The sequence below is a fragment of the Glycine soja genome, chromosome 10 (genome assembly GCF_004193775.1).
Source record: "Glycine soja cultivar W05 chromosome 10, ASM419377v2, whole genome shotgun sequence".
In the NCBI taxonomy this organism is placed as follows: domain Eukaryota; kingdom Viridiplantae; phylum Streptophyta; class Magnoliopsida; order Fabales; family Fabaceae; genus Glycine; species Glycine soja.
The window spans coordinates 6,012,424-6,033,990 of record NC_041011.1 but is presented as its reverse complement, the minus strand read 5'-3'; the positions used below and the strand labels follow the sequence as shown (position 1 = coordinate 6,033,990).

General features: G+C 29.7%; 1 protein-coding gene and 1 long non-coding RNA gene across 2 annotated transcripts; both read right to left on the bottom strand.

The window, feature by feature from the left end:
• Positions 1 to 12,167: 12,167 nt before the first annotated feature.
• Positions 12,168 to 14,105, bottom strand: LOC114370364 (UDP-glycosyltransferase 73D1-like). Its single transcript, XM_028327680.1, has one exon. It carries the CDS (start codon positions 13,901 to 13,903, stop codon positions 12,440 to 12,442), a length of 1,464 nt encoding a protein of 487 aa, XP_028183481.1. The 5' UTR covers positions 13,904 to 14,105; the 3' UTR covers positions 12,168 to 12,439.
• Positions 14,106 to 18,720: 4,615 nt separating this feature from the next.
• On the bottom strand, positions 18,721 to 21,212 carry LOC114369674. The gene is made up of 3 exons (XR_003657679.1): positions 21,046 to 21,212; positions 20,610 to 20,957; positions 18,721 to 18,881 (listed from the first exon to the last, which is right to left on the bottom strand). It is a non-coding gene; the product is annotated as an uncharacterized LOC114369674 (long non-coding RNA).
• Positions 21,213 to 21,567: the final 355 nt, after the last annotated feature.

Below are 21,567 nucleotides of genomic sequence, written 5' to 3'. Positions count from 1 at the left end.
TAGACATGATTCGCCAATCTTCTGATGTTGTAGCAAAAAATTTCTTAAAAATAAATAAAAAGCTAAACTAGTTGATTGGCCAAGAGGAAACAATGGTCCAAAATTTTTTGGCTAAAAGATGGGGACAACATAATTCTTTCACAGTGTTGTAAATATGGTTATCAAACTCTCGAGTTAACTCGTTAACTTATACGAGCTTACGAGTCCACTTGTCATTTACGAGTTGATTCTTGAGTAAATATTTTTTTATAGACTTTGAACAAACTCTATGAACTCTAAGTAAACTCGGTAGACTTTCCAGTTTATTACCGAGTCAACGAGTTAGCAAGTTAAAAAAAATAAATCAAAATGTAAGTTATTTTTTTATTATTTTTTGTCTGTTTAACATTCAACATATCTTCATTTAGTGAATTATTTTCAAATACAAAATTCTCACTTTTAATAATATCAAACTCTTGTTCTCTAATAACATCGAACCCTCAATGAGAATGATCTACCACTGTTATAATGTCTGCAAGTTATTATCCAGTAGTGATATATTATTACAAAACTTGGTTATTTAAATATTATGAACTTTATGATTTACTGTTTTGTTTTATTATATTGTTGAAATATTTAATTAATATTTTATTTATAAATATTTTGTTATTATTTTTATATGAAGTAGATTCTTACGAGTCTACGAGTTGAGTCCATGAGTTGAATCTATGAAATTCTCACGAGTCTGCGTAAACTCTCGAGTTTGATAACCTTGGTTGCAAATGCCAAGAGAAAATCAAATCATATTTCCTCTATCGAGAAAGATTTTGGTGAATTAGTCTATAGTTATAAGAAAATTTGTGATAGGTAGTTTCTTACTTCAATAATTTGTTTCAATAGAAAAATCTTTATAATGATTTTCTCCCAATCATAAATAAAATTTCCATTTCTGTTGCCTCTTATGACAATAACTCACTTTTGTCCCCCCTTCATAGATGAGTTCAAAGTTGCCATTTTTCATATGAACTCTGATAAATTACCAAGACCAGACGGTCTCAACCTAGCTTTCTATAAACAAAATATGGCATATGTGTGGTGAGGAGATACCACATGGTTTGAAACTGGTAATTTTTCTCCTCAAGTCAATAACACCTCCATTGTTCTTATCCCCAAAACCTTGAACCCAACCACCATGAAGGACTTTAGGTCAATCTCTCTATGCAATGTCTTGTATAAAATAACCTCGAAAGTCCTAGCCAGCATATTGAAATCTATCATCCACAACTGTATTTCCCAAAAACAAGTTGCTTTTGTTGAAAACAGGTCCATCCTAGATAATGTTTTGTTGGCCTCTGAAATTATTCACCATATGAAGTGCAAACATAAAGGGAAAGTGGGAGAGGTTGCCCTTAAAATAGACATCAACAAAGCTTTTGACTGTGTGGATTGGAATTTTCTGTTTGATGTTTTGCACAACATGGGTTTCAATGATTAATGGATTGGATGGATGAGACTGTGTCTAAAATTTGTGCAATACTCGATCCTTGTAAATGGAGACGCAAATGGACAAATCATTCCAAGGAGAAGGCTTGGGCAAAGGGATCCATTATCCCCATACCTTTTCATTTTGTGTATTGAGGGGCTTTCTTCTTTGATTAAACACAGTGAGGGCAAAGGAGAAATTCATGGAGTGAAAGTGTGTAGAGGTGCTCCGACACTCACACACCTTTTATTTGTTGATGAATGTCTTTTATTTTGAAGAGCAGAAGAAAATGAGATAAACAAACTTAAGGAAATTATCAACACCTATGGAAGGATCTCTGGCTAAACTATCAACTACCAGAAGTGAGCAATCTTTTACAACACCAACACCCCACAACATCTTAGAGACAACATCTTTACAATACTGGGGATCACTCAAACCATAGATTCAAGCAATTATCTGAGACTGTCTTCAATTATTGGCAAGAAGAATAGAGTTGTTTTCAGTTTTCTCAAGGTCTGTCTTTGGAAACACATCAACCATTGGTCATCAAAGCAACTCTTAAAAGCGAGTAAGGAAACACTCATAAAGTCAGTTGCTCAATCAATTCCCTCTTACAACATAAGTGTTTTTCTCCTACCAATCACTCTTCAAGATGACCTTGAGAAAATGATGAATTCCTTTTAGTGGGGTTCTAATAATAACTCGTCAAAAGGAATACATTGGCTTAACTAGGAAAAATTATCTATGAAAAATGAATTTGGGGGAATGGGTTTCAGACATACATGCTTTTAATCTTGTTATGCTAGGGAAATAGAGTTAGAGATTATTGACCAACCAAGATACTACTTTCTCAAAAAGTATTCAAAGCAAAATACTTTTCGTCGGGGAATTTTTTGGAGGCCAATATAGGCCATAAGCAAAGCTATGTTTGGCGTAGTATCCACGTTCCATGGGTAATTGTAAGACAAAGTATGAGATGGCGTATTGGAAATGAAAACTCTATAAAACATGTGGACTCAACCTTGGTTGCAAAATAATTCTTGTCCTTTTGTTTCCTTTCTCTTATTTTAGGCTTGGAAAATCTTACAATGGCAAATCTCATAAACCATGACCTACAAGAATGAAATAAAGTCTTGATAAAGGATACTTTTACTGATGATGATGCTGGAAAAATCTAGTGTTTGCCTTTAATACTCACAAATGAACTTTATTTTCTTGCTTGGAGCCGCACCAATACTCGAGCTTACACTATTAAAAGCGCATACCACAACATCATGGAAGAAATCCTTGACACAAGCCATCTCAAGGTTGCTGGAAATTGGGTACAGATTTGAAAGCTTAATGCCCCTCTAAAGATCAAGAATTTTATTTGGAGACTCTAAAGAAATTGTGTGCCAACCCGACAATGATTGCAGAAGAAAGTGTAGAGTTCCAAGCCAAAAGATAAGGTGCATGCATAGTAGGAATTGAATTTTTATCACTAAGGTATAGGTGGTTTAAATGTAAAGTGGAAGATTGCATTTTACGTCTATGCACTCTCTCTTCCTCTCAAATCCATTTTTTCTTGTTTCTTTCCCAAAACCCTCTTCTTCCCCATACACTCAAACCTATATCAGTAAAATGACGATCCTAGATTCGTTAACCGTTGGATCACTATGAAATTTGAAAGGATTGTTCGAAACTTAATTTTGGACATACCCACCGTTGGGAGTTTTGAGATAATGTCTTTGGTGGATTAAATGACCCTTGCGCTGAGCTTTCTCTTTTCCTGCAAACACCTAAAACCTGTTCTAGTAAAACTATGATCTCGGATCTGTCAACTGTTGGATCATCGTGAAATTTGGACACCATATTCAGAACCCATTTTCTCACATTCTCATCATTGAGATTTGCAAAATAATAACTTTTCAGAGAACAATTAGTCTCGCACATTGACGGTAAAATAGAGGCTACAATCTCTTCCCTTTCTCTCTAATGCTTGGAAACCATAACAAAGCAAACAAAGGAAAAACTTGAGAAATCTTAGGGAACTTCTAGAGGCACCACTATCACTGTCGGACTACACATGTGAGTCCTCTTAGAGGTAAATGATGAGTTTATCACAATTGGGGTTAGAATGAACATGTGTAGGGATCTTTAGGGGATCAAATTGGGATTTATTTTGGAATGTTTATTAAATTATAATTTTTCCTTTATGATTATAAATACGATATTATTGTGTTTGACGGACCAATTGATGTCCTGATACAAATTGGTTGATAAAATTAAGTGCTCTTGATATAATCCTCCCTAGGAAGGGACCAGTCACTAGAGCCATGAGCAAGAGACTCCAAGAAGATTGGACTAGAGCTGCTAAAGAAGGCCCTAGGGTTCTCATGAACCTCAGGATAGATTTTTGAGCCCATGGGCCAATGTTGGGTCCACTTATCTTTGTACATATTAGATTAGGATTTCATTATTTTTGGACCTTTTATTTAGGGCTCCATAATGTAGGTAGGGTACCATAGAAATGTAGGATTTTTCAGCCCTTACATTTTAGGGCACCTAGACTAGTTTTTGTATTATGGGTAGTTTTGTAATTTCACGTGCATTAAGTGAATATTTGATGTGTGTGTTGAGAAATAAATTTAATTGAATTGGGAGAAGCCCAACCCAATGAAATTTTAGAGGGGGAGGTGAGCATTTGCTTGCTACACCTCATTGCCACATCATATAGTCACACTTTGTGTATGTCCTTCATGTTTTACATGCCTCATGACACCTAAGCACACTTAGTGGAGAATCTTGGACTTGATTTTGGATTAGTGGGCTGAACCACAACTAAAATTCACTAATCATAATTAGTGAAATTTTGGCTTCAAAATTTGACTCCACAAATTCAATTTCAAATTGAAGTGAAATTTGAATAGAAATTCAAATTTTTCTCCAATTTTTGTGACACTTAGACTATAAATAACAACCATGTGTGTGCATTTTTTCAACTTTGATCATTTGAGAATTACACTTCAAAGTTCAGACCTCATTTAAGACACAAAATTTCGTGCTCCTTCTCTCCCTCTCCCTCTACCCATCTTCTCCTACCTTCAAGTTCTTATCCATGGCTTCCTATGATGGTGAGCTTCTTCTTGACTCATCTTCTTCTTGAAGTGGCGTCTCCAATCATCTTTTTTCCATCTCCATTCCGCTGCCATTGATCTTCGGGAAGCAAAGGACTCCATTGATGAAGAAGATCCAAGGCCTACAAGCTTCACATGGAGCTACGTTAGCTCTTGGTGTTTTCATGTTTTTAACCTAGGATTTTGATTCATTGGTTTTGATATGATTGTGTGAAACTTGTTGAGGGGTTTTACTCCCCATGTTGTGAGAAATATTTTTGTATAAATTGTTTGTACATTGGACAAGATTTGCTATATTAGCATGATAAATTGTTATATTGAGATTATGAAATTGTGATTAAAATTGTGCCTAAGTGATAAATTGAATATGTGATAAATTGTGAAATAACATGCTGCTTTGAGATCATAACATTGTTATTGGGATTGAGTATAAGTATAAAGTTGAACATGCATTGATTTGTGAGATACACGTAAACATGTGATGGTGGATTGTGACGTTGTGATATGCTAAAATTGTTTATTATGAAATTTGGTTGTGAATAAGTGTGTGGTTAACACTTGATGTGAAAATACTTGTGTTGTGAGTTGTGAATTATACAATAACCCGATTGGTGTTTACCTTGAGAAAAGTGTTTATGCACAATGTTAAAGGAAAAGTGTAGGATTCCTAGTTAGGAAGCTAAAGTGTTAAATTGTAGCACAATGTTTTAAACTTGTTTGAAACACGAGTGTGAGGTCTTGGGTATTGTATAATTTATTAGTAGTGTCTGTGTGCAAAAATTGTTTTAGGGGTTGGATCTGAATCAAGAAGGTGAGACCCTAACGAATTCTTCAGAGTCTAGGCCTTGGGGGTAAATACACTCAGTTTGAGTGCTCATTTAAGCCTATGTTGATCTCATATGGTTGGAGTATTCTCATAAAACATAATGATCCTGATTGGTCACCTTATGATTTTATTTAGTGAGAGTGACCTGACATACCCATTATGTGGTGTGTCTTGTTATGCACTCCTAAGCACCTCAGGATGATTTTTCACTGACATGGTACCACATTGCGTATAGGCTTGAATCTTAGTATAATTGTTGCATACACTTGCTAATTGTTTATTATGAAATTGATGAGTGTTATTACATTTTGACTCGAGTGTGTGATTCATGTGTAACGTGATTGGTGATTGAAAAAAAAATTTAATGATAAAGTGGTGAAGTGACATGGATTGTATTGTGTTGAGCTATGTTATAAAACTTCCATAATTTATTTTGATTACGTCTTTGTTTATTTGTATTTTTTTAGAAATGTGATAACTCACTCCTTGTGTGCTATTTGTGTTTGGATCCTATGATGATATTGAATCTTGTGTTCGTAGAAGCAAATGACTAAGTCGATGACTTTAAAGAACCTCGTACTAGAGGACGCTGGGACACAATGCTTTGATAGAGTGTGACATTGGGGATGACTTTTTATTTTAATTGTATGATGTTATTTTATTTTATTTTATCTCCCTGATATAACAAAAAAAATCTTGTAAACTTTGACGGCCTTGTTCCGAGCTGGATATGTTTTTAATAAGTTTTATTTGATAATATTAAAGCGAATACTCACATGAACATCTTTATGTTAATTGAATAAAATCATTTTATTTAATTCCACATTTTTATATGTTTTTCTTATTTATATGTATATCGGGGTATAAGGTGTCACAAGAGGTGCTGGACCATGATAAATTGTTGTGTTTGTTATTATTTTTTCTACGATGTAATCTTTGTTGTGTTTTCACGATCATTTGTGGATGTGAGTAATTTTATTTGAGAAAATGTTGATTACCCAACAAAAAGGTATCCCATGTTCATCTGAATGCATATTTTGTAACTCTTGAAATTGAAAATACTTGACACCTCTTTGTCACTTGTCATAAAGCTCAAGAAATATGGAACCAAGCTGGAATTTTCGAAGTCATCCAAAGGCAATCCCAAATAGTAGAAAGTTTTCACTCTCTTGTGTCTAATCTGCTTAGCAACTAAATGAACCAAGTAAAGCGCATTTCTCAATGTCCTTGTGGTGCATATGGACATGAAGGAATGAAGCCTTGTGGAAGCAGATTGCCAAACCTCCTAATATTTCTTTTGATGCAGTTATGAACTACCACTCTCAATGGCAAGCAGCACGCACAACAACATGCTCCAACCAAACACCACCAGCACTAGACCAAGTTATAAAATAGAGTCCTCCACGTCAAAACTACATCAAGTGCATTCTGGATGTGGCATTGCTCGCTAATGATAACAAATTTAGTCTTGGAGTTTGTTTCCGGAATAGCCTTGGAGAGTTTCTAGAAACAAAGACAACTTGGTTTTACGGCATTCCGTCAGTTTTAGAAGCAGAATGTGGGAATTATATGAAGCAATTCAGTCATCCATTCAGTTGTAACTAAACAATGTGATTTTTGAAGTAGACTCAAAGATGGTAGCAGGCAATTTAAATATGTTGGGATCGATTGTCTCACTCCTTGGAGTGCAGCTTATATATTTGTTAAACAACTTCACCTAATATTAATTGATTTTAACATGAAATTTAACATGGTATCAAAGTAGGCTCTGATCCTCGAGACCTCACCTCAGCTTCTGCTGTGACAACCTACCATTTTTAGAAATAATCCAAGTGAGGGTTGATTTCATCTCATGCTTCTTTATCATCTCTCATAAGGAAATGTCGTGATAGTTTAAAATTGATTCCAAACTAAGCCAATCATGTTGCTCACACTTTAGCATGAGTTTCACGATTTCATGCTTGCAGCCAATTCTTGGATACCATTCTCACTTGTATTCGTGTTTTACAACTACCTTAACCGTATATTCCTTTTAAAAAAAAGTTATATTCATGATTTTATAATTTTTAATAAATTTTAATTGATAATAAAGAATATAAAAGTGTTATTAAAAATACGCTGATGTAATGAACAGTGATATAAAAAACATTAAAACTCTATGTTTTAGTCCCTGTATGGGCAATTTTTTAAAATATTTAGTCTCTGTTTGTCAAGTAACTGTTAATTTTTGGTGCTCTAACCCCATCACAAAATTGAAACTGATGTAAAATCTTTAGGAATTTTTTGGTGGTTGTTAAATAGACAGAAAAATGAAAGCGAAGATGGTTTCACCATGCACCACTATTAAAAGAAATTGTTGACAGTAGGGATCCTCATCCTAATTTTTTTTCTCACGCTTCTCTTCTCCGTTCCCTCCTCTTTCTCTCTTCTTTACAAAAACAATCAAGACAGTGAAGACACTAATAAAGCTAAATTCAATATATATACCTCAAACAATATCCTAAATTGTCCATAAAATCTCAAAGCCTAGGCAAATATGCCACTGTGTGCATATCCAACTATAATTGAATTCCAAGATACCTAATATATATCTGACATCACAAATCACCTCCAACGAGGATGTGTGGTAGAAACATCTTTGTTTATAAATATTTGCCTATGTTAGAAATATTAAAATATAAAATTTTAAATAAAATGAATTAAAGGAGAATAGTTGGGTATAGTTCACATGCGTGAGTGGCGATATTTATGAGAAGTTACTTGAGCACTAAAGTCTTTTTTTTATATATATATATAAATTACATGTATTTTCTTCTAATAATAATCATGTTTTAATTTAGTTAGGTAAAATTAATGTGAGTAACAAAATTTTTCCTCTGAGTGATTAACTGAAAAGTGGATATTTAAGACTTCTTATAACTCTTAATGGTAGGATACTTTAATTTCTAAAATAATACTACACATTTAACTGGGATTTCAACTTTTCACAAAATTTATAATCTTGTTGAGACGTACTCGTGAACATAGGTAAAAAGGTGTTCAATTTCGTAAATTTTTCTATGTATCACCAATCACCATTTTTGTGATGTGTGTGTTTATGCCATTGATATGGAGTTTTCCCAATAACCCATTCATTCCTTATCTCACACTCCAATCATGCATCACTCCATTACCCTTTTTCCTTTTCACATGTTATTAGAGAATAAAAGCATTCGTACTTGCCTCCTCCACTCATACTGACCAATTCATAAAGCTCAAGCACGAGAATCAGTAAAACCCCTTTTAACTCACTTGGTCAATTTTCTCCTTCATGTCTTAATTTCTCACATTATGTCACATTTCCTACCAGGCTACCGCCATCACGTGCTGCCATTCCATTCCAAATTCAATATTTGTATGAAAGACTATAACACTTCAAACGTGTTGTATGCAAGGAGAATTAGCAACATGATCGTCATTGTTCATTTATTTAAAATCCTACATTGTTTTATTTCTTTTGCTTAATCATTTGTTTTCTCCCTCCTGATCATACCATCTTGTTGTATATATTTTTTCATAAAGTCTTGCATGATTAACTTTAATATGACACTTCCATTTTGTTTTTTCTTTCTACTGTTATTCATTTGTCAGTTTGTCATTTCCTTTATTTCTGTAATTGATTTTTTTAATCATATTTTATTGATAAATAGTTTATCTTGTCATTTTCTTTTCTTATATTTTTCCATTATTATTTATTTCAATTATTTATATAAATAATAAAGTTGTATAATTAAAATGAAAATAATTTTTCATTAGTTATTCCCATCAAATATGTTTGGTACATACTTCTAATTTTTAGGAATTTTTTTATATTTATTTTAATTTTAAAATAAAATATTGATTAAATAAATGATGAGATTGAATAAGAATAAAATGAATAAGTTATTTTAAATATTCCCACGGGGACGTAAGTCTCATCCTTTTACATGAGAATAAGAAGATGGAGAAACATATACCACATGAATTCCTATGAATTATGTTTGAAAATATTTTTTGATTACCTTTCAATAAACATGAAAATACATATTTTAATCTCTATATTCTTAGAAATTCAAATAAGAATTTGTGAAACAAATGCCCCCTTAGTTTTTAAGTAACAAGGTTTTAATACAAACTAAAATTCTTAAAGTGATAAATAATATAAAACAAAAGGAATGTTTCCAAAAATAAATGAAATGATTTGAGTTTTATTTTATATAATAAATACTTTTTTCTTATTATTTATCTTGTATCCATGAGTACCCAAGCACAACTACGCCATATTTTAAACATATCATTACTTTTACTAAAACAATATAAACTATTAAAATAATTAATAAATAAATAATACAATTATACATAAAATATTTTAAAAAATACTATCATGTTTTATTTTCTGAGTTGAATACTATCATGTTTTCTGTACAAATATTTAAATAAAATAGTTTTTAAAAGTGTTAACACGATATTCTGAAATATTTATAGATATTTTGTGGAAAATTAAAGTTTAGAAGAGGTTATCCTTATTTAAAGACCAATATGTAAAGTATGTCAAGTCACTGTTATGTTATAAAAAAAATGCAATCAAGTCATTAAGAAAAATACAGACTACTTTTAATCACATTATGCTGAAAGTCGATTGATTAACCTTTTAATTTGTGAGAAATTGACTTTCTTATTTATTATTATTATTAGGTTAAAAAATAATTTTGCTTATAATATGTAATTACGACTGGTTCTAATTCGCACTTATATGAACGCAATAAAATTTACATCACTCCACCCATCCTTTTGGATTATTGACTTCCTCGTTTAAAAACTCAAATTAACATTGTAGATTCCCACATTGAAAATATATTAATATTCAATGCTCCAACACCCAATACACATCATGCAATCCTCAATTATTTCATTTTGGGTTTTCATCCACAATTATTCAATTGTTAACACTATTTTGGGATATTTAAAGATATTTTGTGGAAAAAAAATGTTTAGAAGGTTTTCCTCGTTTAAAGACTAATTTTGTAAACTATATGAATCATAAAATGAGAATATATATATATATATATATATATATATATATATATATATATATATATATAAAGTTGTTATGATCTAAAAATAACTACCAAATATGCTAAATTTTGACTAATTAACCTTTTACTCTGTCTTCTCTCAAAAAATAAAATCTTTTTACTCCTTCCTTTCCTATATATAAAATCCAATTATCTAATATCAAAATTTAAAAAATGGTTAATTTAATTTATAACAATAAATTTATAATTTTTACTAAAATTATCTTTATCATTAATATTTCTCATTCTTCTAATGATTTTTCAATACTTTTTTCTTTTAATAAGGAGTATTTCTAGTATAAAAATAATTAATGCAAAAAACATTGTAGATTGAATTTTATAAAAAACAACAAACATTATTTTAAACTTAGGTCTTATAAATAGGAATGAAGAGAGTAATTTGTTCAATAGAAAAAAACTTTTAATTTGTGAGAATTTGAGTTCCTCTTTTCTTTAATGTTTTACTATATTATAAATGCGAAATATTCATTAATTTTGGTTATCTACCAAATAATCTTGCTGATTAATTTTGGTGAAGTCTTCACTCTTAATCATTTTTTTTTTAAAAAAGAAAAAATCATGAGTTTGATCTCTCTTACTAATAAAAATTAATAATTAATATTTACCAATAAAAAAAATATATTCAATACTCTAACACTCAATACTCATCATGCAAATCCTCACTAATTCAATAGTTACCGCTGTGTACTCCCTAAAAAAAGTACTGCTAAGTGTAAACATCATCTATCATCTATATGAATGAGTATTAATTCAATAGTACGATCATTTTTATTTAACCATAATTTGTTATGTATATATAATTGTAAATTTTAACAATAACTATCTTATAAATCATTTTAACGATTAATGATATATTTTTTTATACTAATAATATATGCCAATTAAACTTGTGGAATAAATTCTCTTATTTCATTTAATATCTTTCTCATCATTTTATCAAATTTAAAAATATATATGTGATTGAATCATTTTTTTATTCATCATAAAAATATTTAAATAATATTGCATGATGAGTATTGAGTATTAGGGCATTGAATACCATTAAGCTATTTTCAATGTCAAAATCTTCCATGTTAAACGGAGTTTTTAAATGAGAAAGTCAACTAGTATTATGTTGGTATCAGTAATAAAGTATTGGATTTGAATTTTGTGAGTATAAATATTTACTATTAATATTATGTTAGCCTGAGTTTCTGAATCAAGTCTAAATGTTATACTATTTATATAATAATTTTCAATAATATTTTATACAACATTTTTTTTCTTTAATCCTTTGTTTTACATCAACCATCTTATTTTATACTAGGGGAATATTTTTAAGTAAAAAAGACAGGTTAAATAAAAATAAGAATGCCAGATGAAAAAAACTAGAATATAAAAATAGTGGTAGGATAATGGAATATACGCATAAGGATTAAAAAGTTGTTTCACATTTTCACGTTCCTTACACACGTTTTTGGTGTAGAACAGATTCAAACACCTACTTAGTAGGGGTATAAGGATAAAATTGTCTTTATGAATTGTGTACACTAAAAATGAGTATTCTCTTTACTATTAGTCTCTATCTTTTTGTCTCTTTCTTTTTCATCATTAAACAAAATATATAATAAGAGTTTACTGTATAATTATAATTTCTCGTTTACAAAATAGTACTTACATAGGAAGAAGATAGTTTCCAATTCATGTACCTTATCGTGACAATATAATCTACTTTTTCTTAACCAGGGTACGGTTATCTTTTTATTTTTGTTACAAATCCTCTGTGACAAACAGGAAAAAACAAAGATTTCATGAAGTAAATCACTAGCTACAACAAAATCTATTTACTTCACCAACCAATATCTTAACTCACCTCACCATAAGTAACAAAGAAAGAAGAAAAAAACTAATCGTATTCATGACTCTAACCTTTAGTCGATTAATGTTTCATTACATCTTGAATCAAGCATGAAATGTTGAAACGAGATGAACCTTCCTCCTCTAGAGCCCTTCTAGCAATGTTTCCAAGTTCTGTTACTCCACTCCTCCTCTTGTCTCCCTCTTCACCTCCTTCCATAATCATCTCTATAGCTTCCATGATTTGTATTTTCTTCACCAAAACCCCACCTTTCTTTTCATCACCAAACCTTACTGGTACCTCGACCCCTATCCTGACTCCAATCTTCAAAACTTCAACAATGCATTTTTCATTCAAAAATTGCTCAGCAAACAAAGGCCATGTTATCATTGGCACCCCAGAGCAAACACTTTCTATAGTTGAATTCCATCCACAATGAGTCAAGAACCCTCCAATTGAAGGGTGAGAGAGTATTAGAATTTGTGGGGCCCATCCCTTAATCAAAAGACCTCTCCCCTTGACCCTTTCCTCAAAATTCTCATCTTCCAACCACTTTTCCACCTCAAAATTCTCTCCTATAGTTTTTACCACCCAAATAAAGGGTCTATTTGATGCTTCCAAGGCCAACCCAAGTTCAATTAGTTGTGATGGAACAAGCCTACACAAGCTACCAAGACACACATAAATAACTGACCTTTGTTCCATTAAGTTGAGCCATTCCAAGCATTGTTTCTCTTCAATTGAAGGCTTGTTCCCTCTCTCAAACTTGTCCAAACTCTCCTTGTTACACAAAGACACCGGACCTATGCACCAAACTCTCTTGTTCATAACCTTTTCGTACTCGCCGGCGCACCCTTGTTCCAATTCCTCGAAGCTATTCACCACAATCCCATAAGCAGACATTTCAGCCTCAACCATTTTATCCCTGAAATCATCCAAGTCAGGTAGAGCAACAAATGCACCAGGAAGCTGTGCTCTTGTTATCTCAATTACCCTTTGTGGCAATCCAGGAATCACAAAAGGCTGTGAATCAGAGTTGACAGAAAGATGAGCATTGCTGAGTTTGATGTTGTGTGAGCTGAGCAATGAGAAGCATGACATGCCGTGGAAAACAAGCCTTGGAATGTTGAACCTTGTGGCTGTTGTTGAAGTCCAAGAGATGCATTTGTCTGAGATAATGCAACTTGGAGGAGTAGCATGACTTTTGAGATACTCTTCCAAGGGCTCTTGAAGCATGTCAAGTGCATTGTAGAACTTTCTGAGGAGGTTTCTTGATTGCAAAGTGTCAAGATTCTCGCACCCTATTGGAAGACCAACTTGTTGGCATGGGAATGGGATTTGCAAGAGGTGAATTGGAAGGCCAGATTGTGATATTGCTCTGCAGATTGTTTGCTCAAACCTTGAGGCGTTTTGAGGGGTGCTGAGCAAAGTCACGACCACTCCTTGCTCGGCCAAGATCTTTGCCATGTCTATCATGGGGATCATGTGGCCTTGAGCAAATAGTGGAACCAACACAAAGTGAGGTTGCATTGGTTGAATGGCCATCTTTACTTTGTTAATTTGGGAGCTGCTATGTGACTATGTTGTGGGTTTGGTCAATTGGATTGTGCATCGTGGTGTAAATAAACTGATCATATATGGCTGTAGATTAGGTTGGTTAAGCCTCAATCGAAGACCTTGACTTAGAATTTTGAACACTTCAAACGTGGGCGCATGCATCCAGCATTCACATGAAACTTGCCCGCTTAATGTATAGTATTACCAAATGAACAGTGTTTTATCACTTGTTTTTTTAATAACGATGTAATAATTCTAATATAATATTTTTATGGCAATCTTTTTTCACACTTATAATGTTTGATTAACTTACGACAGATTTCACATAGATTTCAATCAAGAATTGCGTGAGAAACAAGTAAAAACAATATTGTATTCGCGCTATATCAATTATATAGTATCGTAAACTTTTGTGACGACGATTCTAGGTTTTAGCAATCATGTATAAATAATAAATTAATAATTTGATTATGAATATTTTTATTCTCTAAATTAGTTAATTTTATCCTAATTAATTGCTTTGTGTTTAATTTGTGATGAGAAGTATTGGGATTAATTTTGTCTCAAGTCAAATATGATTTTAGCAATGATATATATATATATATATATAGTTATTGTTAAGTAATATTGATTTTCCGAAATTCAATTTGACTAGAAGTTATAAATAAAAAATAAAAAAACAGCTTGCTCGGTCACATCTGGGGATCATGTGGCCTTTGAGCAAACAGTGGAACCAACACAAATTAAAGTGAGGCCATATTAGCTGCCTTTGTTGTGGGTTTGGTCACTTAGGTTGGGGTGTAAATAAACTGATCACATGGCTGTAGATTGGGTTGGTCAAGTCTCAATCGAGGACCTTGACTTTGAAATTTGAACATTTCAAATTGATCGGAAAATGGTCCAAATACATCTCATTTTTTTATCTGAGCGAAAGAAAGAGAGAAATGAAAAAAAAAAAACAAATAAAAGGAGTAGAAAATGATAGATGTGATTATAAATGACTGGAAAAAAAATGAGATGTAACATTTATGGAAAAATAATGGTATAATATAATTTTTGTTCCATGATAATCCTTTTCACATTTATAATATTTTATAATATATGACTTACGGTGGATTCCATGTGAATTTATTCAAGAGTTGCGTGAGAAATGAGCATACAAATAATATTGTATTCGTACTATATCGACTATATGCACTGTTGACTTCTGTGTCGACAACCTGCAACTTTAAACTATAACAATCATGTATAAATAATGAATTAATCATTGATTATGATTTTTCTTTAATGTTAATTTTATTTATTTAGTGCGTGTTTAATTTATGACGAAAAGCATCGAAATTAATTTTGTCTCAAATCAAACATGATTATATTTTAGCAAAGATACATATTTTTAGTTATTTGTTACTGGGTAATATTAACTTTACCTCCAAACTTCAATTTAACTAAAAGTTATATATAAAAAAAACACTCTCGTGTTAGATTGAAATTTTACAATTAAATTTTCTAACAAACTTACTTTTAACATAAAATTATTTAAATATAAATTATTTTATTTGAAGATTAGTTTTTGATCAAAATTAATTTCATCCAAAATCAAATTTATAAATGTTGAAAAACAATTCAAATTTGTATTTTCAAATCTTTAGGATATTATTTAAATTAAAAAAAAGATATTGTCTTATTCTTAGAATTAAAAATATATTTCTCTTTTAAAATTATAATACTACATCTATATATAAAAGTTATTAAAATGAAAAAAAAATTATCTAGCCTAAAGAAGAGGGAGCAGGAGCCACTATCCTAAGTGAGAGAGAGATCATATTGAGGAAAGATTTATAAATTTGTCCAACTTATTTTAAAAAAATTCTGAATGTAAGAATATGAGTCTAATCACATTAAATCAATTAAAGTTAACCGTAGCTAGCTGTAAGAATAAGGATCCAAATCACATTAAATAAATTTATAATTTTTTTATGGTGTCGCCACTTATTCTTGATTATATAATTTTTAAGTAATAAAAATATGAGTGTATTTTTTTTTCCAATAATAAATGTTAACCCAAAAACAGAATTGGAGTGTTTCTTTTCCTTTGCCATACGATCAAAAGGACGAGAAACACTCTACTTATAATTAATTAGAAATAATATGTAACCAAATGCGTAGAGCAACCTTACCAACCTAGACAGCTACTTAAAGACTAATTAAGATCAGGATTTTATTTGTTAACCTTCAAAACAATTATCTTGTTCGAAGAGTGCTAGGAACCATCAAGGCAACTACCATATTGGTTCTGGACCGAATAGATGTACAACGATATTTTCAAAAATAAGAAATGTCAATATGAAACTGAAGAAATTGATAACCAAATATCCATTTCACTAAAATTTTATATAAAATTTATAAGTGTCACTATACCTAGTACAATAATTTTGCAAATTGACCTTGGCCCATTAGGGATGATCATGACATTGATGCTATAGTTTTGGTCTGTCGAACTTAAAAAACATACATATATTTTTTGGTTAAATATATTTTTAACCACTTATTTTATCTTGATTTATGTATTTAGTTTCTCATAAATTCTTTTATTATTTTTAATCTTTTATAAATTGTTCCGTTTTATTTATAGTCTCATATTAATTTCAATTGTTAAGTAAAGTCATGATATAATATGTTGATATTTTTATCAAACTATAACGTTTGTTTTGTTAGGAGACAAGTGAAGTTTGTCACTTATAACTTTGCTATAGGGGCAATCTCCTATGTTGGTCCCATCACTTTAGTGATATTCAAATTTGTATTGCTACACAAGTTTCTTTGAAAATAATGAAATATTTACATTAAAAAAAAAAGTAAAGTCATGACGAACAGTTTGACGAACATAAACTGTGAAAATTTCCTGATAAGCTTTTATCCATGTGTTAGGTATTCAAAACTCTTTTCTTTTCCTTTTGTTTTCTTTTAACCTACTTAACTACAAGTAATCGGACAAAACACTAGAAAATGATGACACATTTACTAGGTTGTTTTATATATTGCATTGTCCAACGTTGATGTTGGTTGTTAGACCTTCTCTCGATCTCGTTAATTAATTAGGTGACCATCTATTGGAATTTTTAACTGACCAACTCTGTTCTTGTCCCCTCCTTGAACTTGAAATGCTTGTTTTTATTGAAGGGGACGTGAACATAACATTAGTTATTATATTCCTACTTCCTAGTTAAGTTTCTGAACAATTTGCTAACCCGCTCATGCACATTAGATAGCATTCCTCCAAATAATATTCTAAATTAATATATTTCGTGTCAAATTTGCTTAAATCTTGTCTGGCTAATCGGGATAGTTACCTGTTGCTGAATACTGTATTTAAAAATCTTTAAAAAATAATTGGACTCAAGAACTTATTTTGCATTCCGAGTTTAAAAACTCTCTAACCCATCTTAATTAAATAGAATAATCATTCGCTTTCTCTTCTTTCTTTTTCTATATATTGTTCCTACTTAAAATTTTGCAGTATTTTCACCCTCAGTAATGCATTTAGTTAATCGCTGTCGTTGAATAAGGATTAAATAACTCATGTTTAACATCTGATTTTTCAATCTTCATCTAATAGTTAACATTTTCTAATTAAATGAATGTAGACTTTATTTTTTTTTACATTACTGTTTTCTTTTAATTTACAAAAATGTATAATTTTCTTAAAAGAATTACGTAAGTCGTGTTTTTCTTAAAAGAATTACAAAACATGACTTTAAATGCAAAAGTCGTGTTTTGAAACATAACTTTGTATTTTTATTTTTAATTTGATTTTATGATGCAGAGTTTATATAAAAAAAAAACACTTTTATAAAGAAAACTAGAGTCGTGTATCAAAGACAACTTTGTAAAAAAATTAAAGTAAATGTCTTTTTTGAAATCACAACATAAAAAACTAAAAATAAAAAAGTTAAAGTCTCATTTGAAATTATGACTTCATAAAAAGAAATTGAGAAAGTGGTGATTGAAAAAATGACTTCTAAAATTTAAATAAAAATTAAAGCAGGTCATATTTTAAAACACAGTTTTAAATATAGAAGTCATATTTTAAAATATAATTTACTCATATTTGTAATTTTATTTAAAATTTACCTTTTTTTTTCGAACTCGACCTGACTTTGTCTTGACAACTTTAGTATACTGTTAGATTTCTTCACAACACATTTACATATTTATATTACTTTGAAATATATATATATATATATATATATATATATATATCCTGGCTCATGCAACTCCTATTAAATCATAAATCTCTAAGCATCTCTCTTTGGTTGTTCAATGATTAGTCTATATCCAAAAACAAAGATAAATAGTTGACACGCTCACAATAGCAAAGTCAACGATTTAAAAAAAATCTACTCAACTGTTAGAAATATATTTACCCATCATATTTGTACACTCTTATATTTTATATAAGAAATATTTTTTATTTTTAGTTATTTAAACAATATCTTAAGGAAGGGTACTTAAAACACTCACTACTACAAATAAGTCTTTCTATATTGACTAGTCAGTGATCACTTGATTTAGAGACTTCAAAGGTTGACCTTTATGTGAATTTAAAATCTGTGCATACACATAGATCAGTTGATTAAGGAAACTTGATGTTTATGCAAAACAATTGTTTCAGATCACAAAATTAACAAACTATATTAATATGAATCTCATAAGGCTCAAACATAATAAACAAAATAAGTGTTTAAAACTAAAAGGGTTAAAAAGTAAAAAAAAAGTGTAATTAAATTGAGAATTAAAATTTCAAATAAGTCAAATAGTTTTTTTTATAAATATATCACAGCATGTCAATTATAATATAAATTACTTCATATTTACATTTGTCAGGTCACATAACAATTGTTAATTTACAGTTAAACACTTGAATTTCATGCACCTTAACAGTGATCACACTATTTTCTCTAATTACCTGAAATAAGAGAGAAAAATTATCAATTTCAAATCCATGTTCATGTTCTATTAACTGCATTTAAAGAAGAAACTATGCACATATAAATAAACAATTCTAAATACAAATCTATTAAAATGCTGAAATGAAAATATATCCCATGTGAAAAATAAATAATTTTTAAAGTGCCACAAATTTAAAATTACTCACTATTAATTTTTTAAGTGCCAAATAGATAATTTTTTATATAATTACTCACTATTGTATATGTTTGATTTAAAAAATAAAACATCAAAAAGGATATATAATAAGTTAAAAAGTTAATAAGATAAAAAATAAACACACTTGCTAAAGTTAAATCAACAACACATAATAATACTAATTAATAATAATAACAAAATAAATAAATTAATTAATTAAATACAAAAAGAGAAAGTAAGGAAAATTGCTACTTTTCATTGCACTACCGACGTGATTTGTCTCCCGTGTGAATCTCAGCATTAAAGTTGGTAGAGTATTTTCAATTACAATAAATAAGAAATTCAGAGTATAATTTGTTTTCACCCATAAATATAAAGAGAAATAACTAAAATACACATAAAATCAGAAATATATTATGTAAATAAAAATGTAGGAAGCAATCAACAAGATAAAAATAGAAACATTATTAATTAACTGAAAAAGAAAAAGGTGATTTAAAAAATAAAACATCAAAAAAGATATATAATATGTTGAAAAGTTAATCAGATAAAAAAATAAACACACTTGCTAAAGTTAAATCAACAATACATAATAATAATAATAATAATAATAATAATAATAATAACAAAAGAAATTAATTAATTAATTAAATACAAAAAGAGAAAGTAAGGAAAATTTCTACTTTTCATTGTACTATCGACGTGATTTGTCTTCCGTGTAAATCTTAGCATTAAAGTTAGTAGAGTATTTTCAATTACAATAAATAAGAAATTTAGAGTATAATTTGATTTCACTCATAAATATAAAGAGAAATAACTAAAATACATATAAAATTAGAAATATATTATGTAAATAAAAATGCAAGGAGCAATCAGCAAGATAAAAATAGAAACATTATTAATTAACTGAAAAAGAAAAAGGTGATTTAAAAAATAAAACATAAAAAATGATATATAATAAGTTGAAAAGTTAATAAGATAAAAAATAGACACACTTGCTAAAGTTAAATCAACAACACATAATAATAATAATAATAATAATAATAATAATAATAATAATAATAATAATAATTAATTAAATACAAAAAGAGAAAGTAAGGAAAATTTCTAATTTTCATTGCACTACTGACGTGATTTGTCTCCGGTGTGAATTTGAGCAATAATAATAATAATAAATTAATTAATTAAATACAAAAATAGGAAGTAAGGAAAATACCCTATACCTGAGGATACTCCACCCAAGGGGCCCAAACAAATTTACATATACACACAATATCATAAGGAGTAAAATCAGTAATTACTTATGGTAATTGTTAACAGACTAAACATAACAAAAATAAACTTGATAAATCAGTAATTCCTATTATATTAAAAGAATTGTACATGTCTTCTTTATTTTATTTATATAATCAAATACACAGTATCATTAGAATCCAAAAATATACTTATAAAAAAATATCATTATTTCTATTTTTGTTAACTTTATAATAAAAAATCAATTTCCCCAAGTTTACAAATTAAAAAATATCAATTTAATATTTTAATTTACCGACACATGGGCATCACGTGCTCTTGGATCGCGTGGGTTTCACGAATTTGTAGCGAGAGATGGCATGATTATGATCAATGTTCGTTCATCCCTTCAATTTTCTGCCACCATCATCCCAAAACCATTTCAACACACTACACACACACCAACCCAATCAAATCTTCCTCTGAATCCTCTAAATTAATCCCCAACCAGGCACCAAATAACAACACACATCGCACATCACCAAATTGTCACAGAGAATAGCTAAATTGAATTCAAATTTATATTACCGATATCAAGGAGTAATTTAGGAACGTCGTTATCAGGTAAAGCAAGTAGTTCAAGAGCTTTCTCTGATAGAGTCGCCTATTTGACACAAAGGAATTAATTAATGAATGAATTTCAAAAAGAAAGAAAATTAAATTGGGAATGAGAAGAAAAAGAAAGGGAAAACCTGAATTTGAACAATAGGGGAAGCTCTGTGGCACGCGTCAACAAATGAGGCAAAAAAACCATCAAGCAAAATAAGGACCAAAAGCATCAATAACAAAGTCTGGGTGATTTGGGAAGTGATAAGTTGTACAAAGAATATTCAGTTAAAATTATTATATGGGAAGTGGACCGGAGTAAATAAAATTTTACCACTAAACTGACCCAAATCCAAAGTGGCAAAAACACAGATCGAAAAGGAATTGTAGGGACACACACATATACCATATACGATTTTATTAATATTAGAATGTTTTTTTTTATGCTTTAGTTATATATGTAATATTATTATGATAAAATTATTTTATTAATATTAGAATGTTTTTTTTTATACTTTAGTTATATATGTAATATTATTATGATAAAATTATTGATATTTGTAATAATTATTTTAAAAGTCACATATAAAATTATTTATAATTGATTTCAAGTGAAGATTTTTTTAACATTATAAACTCTGTATATATTATAACATTCACATAGAAGA

Coding starts and splice junctions, on each gene's coding strand:
- LOC114370364 (XM_028327680.1), bottom strand. CDS start 13,903: ATGGCCATTCAACCAATGCAACCTCACTTTGTGTTGGTTCCACTATTT.